Raw genomic sequence first — 12,242 nt, 5'->3', positions numbered from 1 at the left:
CCCATCCAGGGTGTTTCCTGCCTTCCGCCCAATGACTGCTGAGATAGGCTCAAACAGGTTACTTCTTTACATTAAAGTGGAATTCCACAGATTTTTTCAATATATCTGCATAATTAAATCATTAAACTATTAACAAAGTTAAAGTCAGTCAGAGTGATTTGATGTGATGCCACTCTAGAGCAACTCGCAATGCCAGAATTGTTCACAGTGGTGGTGACATGAACCCGACATCTAAAGAGTTCCTCTAAAAGTTACCTCAAAGAAATTTATGACATGAAATGGTCACAAGTAAGTGCCTGAGACATTGTTTTACAATAGTTTTGAGATAAGATTGTCTATATATTTTAAATACATACATGCAGGTGGTGGTAGCTTAAGAAAGCAAGGCTCAGAAGACAAGTGTAGGGTCACTGCTTAGACTGGACAACGAAATGAAAAAGAAATGTCTGAAATGTTGTGTTTTAGACACTGCGACCCCTGGTTCCTATCATCACCATTGTAAAGAAATTTGAGTTGGAAAGTTCTTCTACAATGCACCATGACTTTGTTTACATCTCACAACTGAATTATGCAGCAATGTCAAACAATCAGTGGAATTTCTCTTTGAAGTATGTAATTTTTTACAGCATGACCCCTTAGTCCAACATGGTGAAAGACTGGTCTGCACTATTTAGTGCATTTGTTTGTTAGTTCATGTGAATGCAGTGATTCATCAAAACACCCACATAAACTCATCTGGGTCATCTGTGATGCTCACAGCACAAAATAAACACATGCAATTTGAAGCCATATGCAGTATCAGTATTGCAAATGTAAAATACTGCACCTAATAATAAAGATAAATGATATGTTGTGCCGAGCCATCCCAGTACATCTAGTGTTTACTTTGCATATTCATAAACTAAGTCTTTCATTAATGCATGCATTGCTGTCACCATAACTGAACTGAAGTACAAATAAGAAAAGCAGTCCTAGCAAAATAACCTAATCCTCTGCCCTGAAGTCACAATTCATTTATGTGCATTTACATTCAGTAGCTGTTGTGTTATCACAATTTACAAGTCATGTTCCAATCATTTCTGCAGGGTCCTTTCACACTGGCAGTTATGAACGAAACAGTCACCCACGCAATGACCTCAAGGTTTTGCTGCTGCTGCTGCCTCTGCATTTGCATCTTCTCCTTTTCAATTTTTAATCATATTTATGATTGAGACTGCGCCTCCCAAAGCCCAAACCTGCTGGCAAAGACTGACAATGAGCCAACATCCAGCATACTCAAGGGCTCTTTTGTGGGGGTAAGGACAATGTGGGTTTGAATTTTCCAACTATTTTGGAGTGCGTCAACTGAGTCATGATTCCTGTTGACAGTCTGTAGTTAATATTAAACGTAGCCAGAGACAGCAGTCTCACAGCAAAACGTCTAATAAAACATACAGACCCAGAAATGTCAGAAGTGCAGAAGTTGAGGATGTTTCCACATACCAAAAAAACACCAGCTGCCCCCGCACGGGAGATGTACTGCATTTTAATAGCCCTCGCTTCAGCCTTCCTCTGCTGAAACATGTGCCTTACCACCACTGCCAAAGTTGCCATGGAAATGGGTTTCGATGTGAGAAAATACCACACAGTGAAAATTCCCTCTAATCTCTCCCCATCTACTCAAAACTAAAAAAAGGCTCGCATTCAAGAGCCCTTTCAAGCTTATGAACTCAAACAGTCACAGCCTTTACTCTACTCCTATACAGTAAAACTAGGGCTGTCACTATTTTAACTAATTCAGTAATCTATTGATTATTTTGACAAATTATTAAGAGATCAGTTAATAAAAAAGCCAGAACAATTACAACTGAACAATAATATTTTTCTGCTAATTTCAGTGCACAATTACTATTTATTTGCTATTTAGAGTCTAACAGACTGGAAAAAATATAACATAAATAATAAAATTTGCCATAACTTTTGTACAGGCCACATCTTATGTTCTATTTTTTTTTTTTTCCCCAGTATGTCAAATAACAAACAGTAACTGTGCAGAAGTGTGTTCCATGTAAAGGCTGGGTACTTATTTTCACTTAGAAAATCAACAAAACATGTAATAGTCAGGGGTGCTCAAACTTTTGGATATGACTGTAAATGGGTATGTTTATCAGACTTTTTCATAAAGCAATAGAGAGCAGTAGGATCATTGAAAATACTGTCAACTTCATTAAGAAGGTCAATTTTAATAAAAATCCACAGCCAATCATCGATCCCCTTTACCTGAATACTAATATAGTGCACCTGTCTTGTTTGTCATATGACCTATGATAGACAGAATTCAAAGCCCAGGTCATTGTGAGGTATTGCTTCTTTCACTAGAGCTACTGAGCTGTCCATTCTGTTTGTTTGATTTGTCTGTGTTCTTGGACTTTTTGTCCTTCCTTTTTTGGATCATGTCTACCTGTTCCTGTCTTTGTTGTGTTGACCCACGCATGTTTAACAACCATGAGTATAGATTGTGTTCTAACTAGTAAAGCCTCATTTTCTACTTTTACCCAAGAGCGTCTTGCTGGTTCTGTCACATTACAAAACCTGTGTTCTAACAGCACCCCCTTCTGGAGAAATGTCAGACTGCTTAATGTACACAAGTGAGTGAGTTCAAGCCATGTCCACATGCTTTACACACACACACACACACACATATATATATATATATATATGAGAGGTGTTTTCTGTCATTATGGAGGCACTCTGGAATTTAGCTACAGAGGCCAGTGGGAGAATATATAGTATTTAAACCATCAAAATACTTAAGTTGTACAGACAACACTGAGAAATTTCCTCAGCCAGTATGTTGCACTTTGGGAAACCTGCAGCAGAGACTGTGGAAAATTTACCAAAGCCTTACAGCTTTTTAATGCCTTGTAATAATGTATTGATTTAACAGTAAAGTAAATAAAACATTACATGTACCTCTAAAGCATCATCATCTGCTTACATGTCAGTCAGTGTTCATTACATTGCCCTAACGCACAGGCCTACTCACAGTCATTCTGATGTTAAGGACATGAGAAAAACTTCTTTCAGCAAACATTCTGCTTATGTCCTCTTAAAGAAGAGGGTGACAGTGAAGCCATTCTAGATTGAGAGGCCCTCTAATGGAGGAGTAGGGAGCAAGCTGCTGCCATGCCACTGGGAATAAAGAGGGAACACAGTGCTCTTTTTAAATGAGACTAACTATAATCAATGAACAGTGGTTAGTGCAATCAGACAAGTGGCCCCAGTAACTCAGACCTGCTACAGCAGAGACCAAGCCCTGGCAATGATGTGGTTTGACTGTTCTTGATAAAGGTGTAATGAATGAATAGTCCATATATTTCTACTTGTTAAAATTATAATAGAGGCTAAATCTTACCATGCTAATACACTGTTGTTAATTTGCACCCTACTGTTCATATAAGGTCAGGATATAATGAATTACCTCTTCTAAACCGACTTTGTATTAAACAACTCTGATGTAACCTCAACTTCAAATTCACTTAAGCGCACATTCAAGCTTTCCGAGGGAAAAAGTTCCATGCATGGAAGACTGCAGGACGTCCTTGACCACAGTAAGATGTGCTGCTGTAGAATGATCTTTTACTGCCCTGTTCTAAAGAGGATGTGGGCTACAAAATTTCCAAAACATTCACTTTGCTACAAATAGCAAGTTTCTGACATTTAAATTTTCCAAATTGACAGTCATCTCTGATGGGTTGACTGATACTATTGCTAATTGGATCAAGCCCACTACAACAACAGCAGCCCACAAAACACAGAGCTTCTGTTGTTATTCAGGTCTGTGAGATAGACTTGTTAAGCAGATAAGGATCAGACAAAAAGAGCTGCGTCAGGAGGCAGAGAGAGAGAGAGAGAGAGAGAGAGAGAGAGAGAGAGAGAGAGAAAGAAATGCACGCTAGATAGAGAGAGATGTAAAACAGAAGAAAGAAAAGAAAAAAGAAAGATAAATGAGAGAGAGAGAGAGAGAGAGAGAGAGAGAGAGAGAGAGAGAGAGAGAGCGAGAGAGAGATGAGCTAGGGAGAAAGAGAGACAGACAAATACATACTAGAGCAACTAGAAAGGAAGAAAGAAAGAAACAAACAAACAAACAAACAAAGAGACAGAGGGAGGGGAAGGACTGCAGACAGAGAGAAACAAAGAGGAAGAGAGAGATGAGCTAGGGAGAAATGAGAGAGAAAAAAGAAATACATGGAAAAAGAGATAAACTAGAGAGAGAGAAAAAAGAAACAACAATACAAGCTAGTAAAACAGAAAGAAAGGGGAGAGAAGAATACAAGCCAGAGATACAGAGCAAGAGAGAGAGAAAGAATGAGGAATATAAGCTTGAGAGAGAGAAAAAGAGAGAGAGCAGGGAGGGAAAGAGGGAGAGAGAGAGGGAGAAAGAGAGAGAGAGGGAGAAAGAGCAGGAAGGGAGAGAGGGAGAAAGAGTAGAGAGGGAGAAAGGGAGAGAGAGAGAGAGAGAGGGAGAGAGAGAGAGAGAGAGAGCAGGGAAACTTGCCAGAAGAGAAAGAAACAAAACACAAGCCATAGAGAAAGAGAAAGCTACAGAGATGAGAGGCAGGCAGAGAGAGAGAGAGAAAGAGAAAAGAGTGAGAGATGCACACTAGACAGAGAGAGATATAAAGCAGATGGAAGAAAAGAGAAAGAAGAAAGAGATAAATGTAAGATAGAGAGAGAGAGGGAGAGAGTCAGAGAGAGAGAGAGAGAGAGAGAGATGAATGACAGAAGACAAAGAAAAACAATTAGACAGCAAGAGAGATAAATACATACAAGCCATAGAGAAAGAGAAAGCTATACAGAACAAAGTATGAACGCGAGTAGGGAGAGAGAGAGAGAGAGAGAGAGAGAGAGAGAAGTGAACTACAGAAGAGAGAGGGAGGGGGGAGAGAGAGGGGAGGGGGAGATGAGAGAGTGAAGTGCTTTATTTTTCTTCACGAGAAGATTACATCACTGGGTTTGGTGGAGTAGATGGCAGTAAACACGCTGAGAACTGATACCTCCTTCACTGCCCGCTCAACAAACGAATTAGATCTGCAGTAATAACACAGCCTGAATTTGATGAAATAGCCTTTAACAATAATCCAGGCAGTCCAAAATAATTTACTAATGGGACACTGAAGACCCTGAGTCATGGAAAATCTGCTTCAGGAGTCATTACAGGTAAAGCAGAAGACTATATACACATTTATTTAGCATTCAGGTTTAATAGGACAAAAAACTAGAGAACTGTCTTAGCTCTGCTGTCCTACAGAGCTCTCAGATGTACTCCAGTTGCTATGCCTGTGAGGCATTACTTCATGAGCTCCTTCATAATAGAAAGGCCATTCAACAAACCCAAGCACTACTGCACTCCCATAATTCCCTCAATAACTACAGTCACTAAACAGCAGGCTAGCTGTGGGCTGAAACCATAGAAACCATCAGGCTGTTGAGCTTGCATGGAAGCAGGGCCTATAACTCTTTTTCACACTGCCTGAGGAGCAGCCAGCATGCTAAAGCTCACAAGCCGTTTGATAACCAGTGTAAATTCTGCAGGACATTCATTGCGTGTTAAAGGTGCTGAGAGGCTGAGAAATGCCTTCCAGGCACAGCGCATCGCACGAATCTCTTTAATTGCTCATCTTAATCTTTGCCGCATCCAGCCATCAGCACTTCTGGCGGTACGAGAGTGAGGTGTTTATCACATGTGAGGGCCACCTCAGCAAATCTCACACACTGCAGACATCAATTCTTGAGAATGTGCTCATACTAGGTTCACTGCCTGGAACACGGATTACACAACCATAGCAGCCACCGCACACAGCATCCAGCGGTGGTTGTATATGGCAGCCAACCTGCTCTGATAACAGACATTAAATGTCTAGGCTATAATAGGCTATCTATGCTACACTGGTACCGCTGAGGAGAACTGACTGGTCCAGTAGACTGGTCAGGAGAGTGCTAGGACAGTGAGCAGTGAAGTCATCCCTGAAAGAGGCAGAGTAACTCTCACCTGGAGAACCCAGCAGGAGCTGCACCACATCATCATACAGCAGCAGGGTGGCTGGTCTCTGAGGGAGCAGGTACAGACTCACTGAGGCATACACTGGCAGAGAGACAGTGAGAGAGACAAACAGACCGTGGAGAAGAGAGAGAGAGAGAGAGAGAGAGAGAAAGAAAATCAGCAAATCATCCATTTTTTTCTATGCATCATTATATGATACCTCATCTCCTTCACACATCAATAGGGCTGTTACAATTTACCTTCTTGCTGAATCAGTAATGGCCGGCAATTTGTGTGTCAACGTTTAATTTAAATTCTGCTGAGGGTCTCTCCAACAGTAAGAAACAGCCTGAACATCACACCAATTTAATGCATATTTTTGCATGAAAGTATTATTTTATTAAATACATTTTTTTTTTTTAAATATTTTCATTATGTCTTTTTAAAATGTTTGTTTATCCTTTTCCAGTGACGTTTTGGAAGGGCTGTGCTTGGTCTGATATTGTTCAGTTAAGTTCATTTTTATTGTTTGGCCTTTAACATAAACAAACAAACAAACAAAAAAAACTCTGATTACTCAACAATCTTTCAAATAGATTACTCGATTACTAATGTTATTAATGATGACTCTGAATGCCCACATGACCCATAGTACACATTAACTTTACAGTCTTCCAGAAGATGCGCGAGGATGTTTTTCAGTTGCAATGAATAAACAACAGATATTTAACTAGTTTCGCAGTTTTGCTGAGTGCCAGCACATGTGTGAGGAACATGATTCAGCAAACCTGAATCACCAGGCACACAATGCTGCAGGCAAACAAGTGAAGCTACACAGGGAACTCAGATTTAGCTTCAAAGATCTTTGACAATCCACAGAAACTGTTGTGTGATAACAGAAGTGTGCAATATATTATAGTACTGTATACACAGGGCTGAGATTAGTCCTCTGATGTAGGTTATGTCCGAAAACAAGCACAGAATATCACTATACTTTAAGACATTTTCAAAAGACACAATATGTATTACAAAATGTAGTTTTTCTGAGGTTTGATAAGTCAGAACTGATATTTATTCAACATTAACCAATTAAACAGGAGTAATTGTGCTCTTTTAGGCATGACACTGTTCAAAACAGAATGCAATGATGTGCAAATCATTTAAAATCTGTATTTAACTGAAAATAGTACAAAGACAACATATCAAATGTTGAAACTGAGAAATTTTTTAAAATTTGCCCATTTTGAATTTCATGCCAGCAATACATTTAAAAAAATTGGGACAGGGCAAAAGGGTAGTAAAGTGCAATGCTAAAAAAACAGCTGGTGGAACATCTCACAACTGATTAGGTTAACTGACTTGCACATTTGTAAAGGCACCATTAATGCTGAAGGATATATACAGGTTTCGGAGCAACATAGGCAGCCATCCAGACAAGGTCTATTCATGGAAGGCCTCGGTTATGTGCTAAACTGGTCTGCCTGCAGTCCAGACGTGTCACCCACTGAAAACATGGTGCATTATGAAATGAAAAATACCACAAAGAAGACAAACTGAAGAGGAGCTGAAATCCTGTATCAAAGTGGGAAAACATTTCACTGTCAAAACTACAGCAACTGGTCTCCTCAGCTCCCAAACGCTTACAGAGTTGTTAATAGAAAAGGTGATGCATCTTTTTTGAAACGTTGCTGGCATCTAGTTCAAAATGTGCATGCGATTTTCAAAAAACAATAACATTTCTCAGCTTCAACATTTCATGTTGTCTCCGTACCATTTTCAATAAAAAAGTTTTACATCATTGCATTCTATTTTCTACTTTTTCATAGCGTCCCAACAATTTTGAAAACAGGGTTGTACTACTGATTGTTCAAATCACATTTTAGGAGACATTAGCAAAAAACCCAGATCATTCCAAAGGTGAGTTCTGGTTTTTCCACACAACTGTAATTCTGCAGTAAAATTAGCTGAATGTCATATAAGACTGCTTCACGCTCTTTGTAGGCAGTTACATATGGGTTGGCAAAGCTCCAGGAGACCGGGGCATGCTGGGAGCTGTAAACCTCTACGCCCAGCTCCCATCTGTTGCACTCTATGGCCGTGCCAATGACCCCCCATTGAGGCGGTCTGTCCCAGCACAGACTTACCTATGTTTCAGTAGTAGTTTAGAGTTCGCTGATGTGTTTTAATACACTGCAAGGAACATCGCAATGACAGTGTGTTGCAATATAATCACAGTCTAGCATTTTGCCCATATCTTGCAGCACTGAAACAGATCCACATTAGAATCTGAAGACTGTCATTCAAAGATTGATCATTGCGCTTAGGGAATGGGCCTGTGTTTGTTTACAAGCACTAAATGGAGAAGATTTGGCATGCTTTCCAAGACCGTGATGCATTCAGCAGACTTCCTATCAAAGATCGCCTGCACTTACCAGCGCAGATGCTTGAAGCAGGAGGGAGCCTGATCTCTTTAATAATATGCTCAGCGGGTACATGAAACAAAAAGAGGTAATGATATGAATACAACATGTACAGAAAAGGTGTCAAAGGGAGTCGAAGGAAATGTGAAATATGAAGGGATAATAAGGCATGAAAAGGCAAAAATGGACAGTAAGAATGGTGATCTGAGGTGAGTTAGAGGTATCACTGATTTTAAGTCAGAATACTTAGAATTTTTGGCAAAATTCTCCTCAAATTCTAGCTGGAGTCAATAAAATATATCGTTGCTGTCTGAACAAACCTATGCATTTTTAATGCTTTTACACAGTTTTTAAACACCAATTGCCTTTTTACAGTGTGGCAACATTTTACGATGAACAGACCAACAGAAATGTTCCTAAATTGCTGTTACATTTACTTAAAGGTACAATGTTGGTGAGACAATGTTTTGTTCCGACAGCAACGATATGCTCAGAGTACAAAAATCTGGTTGCTGGATTGCCCAGGCTCTTTTAACAGAAGAAAAACAAATGTTGTGGACCACCAACATCCAACCAATCAAGATAAGAAGGCATCCCTACTTCTCTCTGAATCACAGGCAGAGCCAATCGTCTTGTTTGTGAAGGCGTTAAACTCCGCAAACTATTTATGTGATTTTTGAAATGCTAATGTGGGGTTAATAGGCCTCTCCTCTTTCAAAGAGACAGAAGCCTGGTTTTGTATGGAAATAACTTCTTTATCAATATGGCTGCTGAATAAACAGACTTTCCTGTAAGGATTTTAATGGCACATAGGGGAATCCGTAGGCCTGCCTTAGCGCTGGAACTAGCTAAAAATTAGATTTGTGATACAATGCAAAACTACCACTGGCTACATCTTTAAAGAACTAGCAGACAAAATATCATGTTGACGGCGATGGCTTACACCCCTAAACCATCCACAAAAAAAGAAGACGAAGAAGAAGAAGAAGAGAAATTGAAAAGAAAACGACCTGTGATCTAGGAAGGAGTAAACAATTGGCTTTTTAATGCTGGCCACAGCAAAGGTAGTTGAAAGGCATAAAGAGTGATATCCACCTTGCTAACTCTGGTTAGCTTTGCACTTTATTTAAATAACAGAGTTTGCTTTGGGATTTAAGACACTCATTCCAACAAGCTTAATGACAGCTAGCTAACTAACTAGCTGCTATATTAGCTAACATTAGCTAATTCACATTGTTTCCACCTCTAATAGTGTGAATTACATTGGTGGGGAGGTCAGGTTTGTCCCCATGGTGACTGCACAGGGTTCCTAACTACACGTTATAGTACAGCTGCTTGCTTCAGTAAACCGAAGTGAGACATTTGTTCAGTTTTATAGGACGTAAACAACACTAGACAGCGGTCAGCAACCCAAATATTAAGAAGAGCCATTTTGTCCTTTCAACAAAAATCAACCCACCTTGGAAGCCACAATGTTTTATGTCTGTTTTATCATCTTAGCTGTAAATATGTCTCAGTATGTGCTGATGTACTAATACAGGCTAAAAAGTATAACATAAAGAAAAAGCAAACTTACTTTGCTCTGCTTTAAGCTTTCGCTCAGCTACAGCTGCTTTTCTCACATCTCCAGCAGGAAACTTTTCTGCAAAATGTCCCTTAACGTCTGATTTTACGAGGCTGAAGTCATTTCTCATTCGCAGCTTCTTGTTCTAATTTTCTCGTTCCACCTTAAATGGTGCCTGAAGCACCAGAATGTAACTGCTGCACCATTTAAGGTGGAACGGGACAATTCGAACAAGAAGCTGGCGAATTAGAAGCTGACTTTCTATCATTTGACAGTTTTTGGTTGCAGATTAAATGTATCAGGAAACCAGCTGGAGTGATTATAAATACAAATAACCCCATTCATCACCAAATTGTCAGTGTTCGTCTAAAGTCTTTCTCTTTGCTTTTTCGTTAGCTATTAAGCTAAGCAACATTGTTGCCTGTGTTGTTGTGGTGACCAGCAGTCTGTGTGCCAGTGTTCAAGGTTAAATGGTGAATTAGCAGTTCTACATTAACTCCAGCGTTTAAGACCATTTATTGCTAAAACTGTGTTTGAACGATCAGCAGAGCTTTATTTTACTGCAAAGGAGGATTATTTTATTTATACCTAAAAACCTAATTCAGCTGTGGAGAGCACATGTTGATGACCCCTGTACTAGTCCATGGTAGAGGTACCTACCAATCTAGTAGCTAACAAGCAAGGTAAGTTGACCAACACTAAAGCAACACTCATCAAGCAACACTACACATGTGACCTAAAAGTCAACAGTTAACAGAGTTCTGTTTGAATTACTGGACTAATTCACAAAAAAAGTCCTAGATATTTGACGACAAGCCTGAGATTGTTAACCCATTTTCACAACAGCCATAAAATGCAATTTCCATCTGTTTTGAAGTTTCGTCATTTTGCATTTCATAGGTTACAAAGCAAGTCAATATTTGTTGTTTAAGTAAGTCAACATTTGTGTTTAAATGCTGTTTTCATCATGTAAGTGTACAAAACACTTAGGAAAGCTGTTTTTTTTTGTTAAGAAGTTGTGCTCTTTTTTAATATCAGCTGTCTTTGTGGAAAGGTTTGAAATGTTTTTACAGCAGGGGGTTCTGACTCCTCCACTTTCAACCATCATTGCTCACTAGCAGCTCAACACAGAGTCACAATGTATCATACACAAAGAGCCAACAGTTAATCTGAGAACAGAGCCATGGGGAAAAAATATTTCATTTGATTTTACTAAAAATATCATAGGTGATTTCCATTCCATCAGCGGAATGGCCACTAAGGGGTCAGCAGAAAAAGATTGAGTAAAGGTACGACCCACTGTAGGGGTGTTCAAAGTTGTATTCCATGTATCTGCTTCACACAAACCCTGATTTCATATCCTGAGACCAACAATTAGAAGAAATCAGTACACAGAACAGAAAGCAGGCAGAGAGGTTTGTGGGTAAACAGGAACAAAAATAAGTAAAATGGGAGTTTCAGTAGTCAAGAGACCAGATGTGGGAGAACCAAATCTCTGCACAGGACTATAAGAACACAAAAGTGCAAATTTAGAATTGCCACACAGGAGTTCCATCCGAGGAAGAGAGAGATGCCGTTGTTGAAACATGTTTAAAGCGAGCTCTTTGGGGCAGATATCAGCGCAGTGACTTTAGAGCAGTCAGTCAGGGCTGCGAGCGAAACCTTGTCTCTCTGAGCCTGACTCACTCTGAGTTTGCGTGACTCGCACAGATTTTGAGAACGACAGGGGAACAGTCCAGGCTCCAGGACACCAGAGCTCTTTTTAGCACTCCTCCTCCACCTCTTGTTCTGAATAAAAGACATTGAACGGGGGCAGGTGGCAACATCCTCACGTGTTCCTGTGCTAATATGAAGCCTGAAAAAGCCCATCTTCAAATAGCTGACTCACTGTCCCAGTTCTGTGACCGCAGGATCACCAGCAGTGGCTTCTTGTATTGAATGTGCCACGGATTGTGATTAGGCCCCTGTGGTGTGCACAGAATTCCAGTGATTCCAGTGCTACATATTGTGATGATGATATACCTTGTAATAAATTAGTGAACCCTTGAAGCAACTAATTTGTATTATTTTTTCCCAAAATAAATGATGGTTTTTGGATCACTTAAATCTCTTGATTCATCAAAACACCCACATAAACTCCATTGGAATATTTGAGGCTGGTCAAGATTAGGGATGGTATAGAACAGTCATGAAAGTCATAAAGAATTTAGCTTCTCTCTAACGTTATTCGTTCTCA

At 39.7% G+C, this 12,242-nt stretch overlaps 1 protein-coding gene across 1 annotated transcript in view; it reads right to left on the bottom strand.

Moving 5' to 3' along the window:
- The window catches only part of fam171a2a (family with sequence similarity 171 member A2a), a 60,447-nt gene that overhangs the window by 20,764 nt on the left and 27,441 nt on the right, over positions 1-12,242 (bottom strand). The window contains exon 3 of the mRNA XM_036589540.1: positions 6,032-6,124. Coding sequence (XP_036445433.1) covers positions 6,032-6,124 — 93 coding nt within the window. The remainder of the gene's footprint in view (positions 1-6,031; positions 6,125-12,242) is intronic.

Source organism: Colossoma macropomum, unplaced genomic scaffold (assembly GCF_904425465.1).
Source record: "Colossoma macropomum unplaced genomic scaffold, Colossoma_macropomum, whole genome shotgun sequence".
In the NCBI taxonomy this organism is placed as follows: domain Eukaryota; kingdom Metazoa; phylum Chordata; class Actinopteri; order Characiformes; family Serrasalmidae; genus Colossoma; species Colossoma macropomum.
Note: the sequence above shows the minus strand (reverse complement) of the source record. Positions and strands in the feature narration are given on the sequence as shown.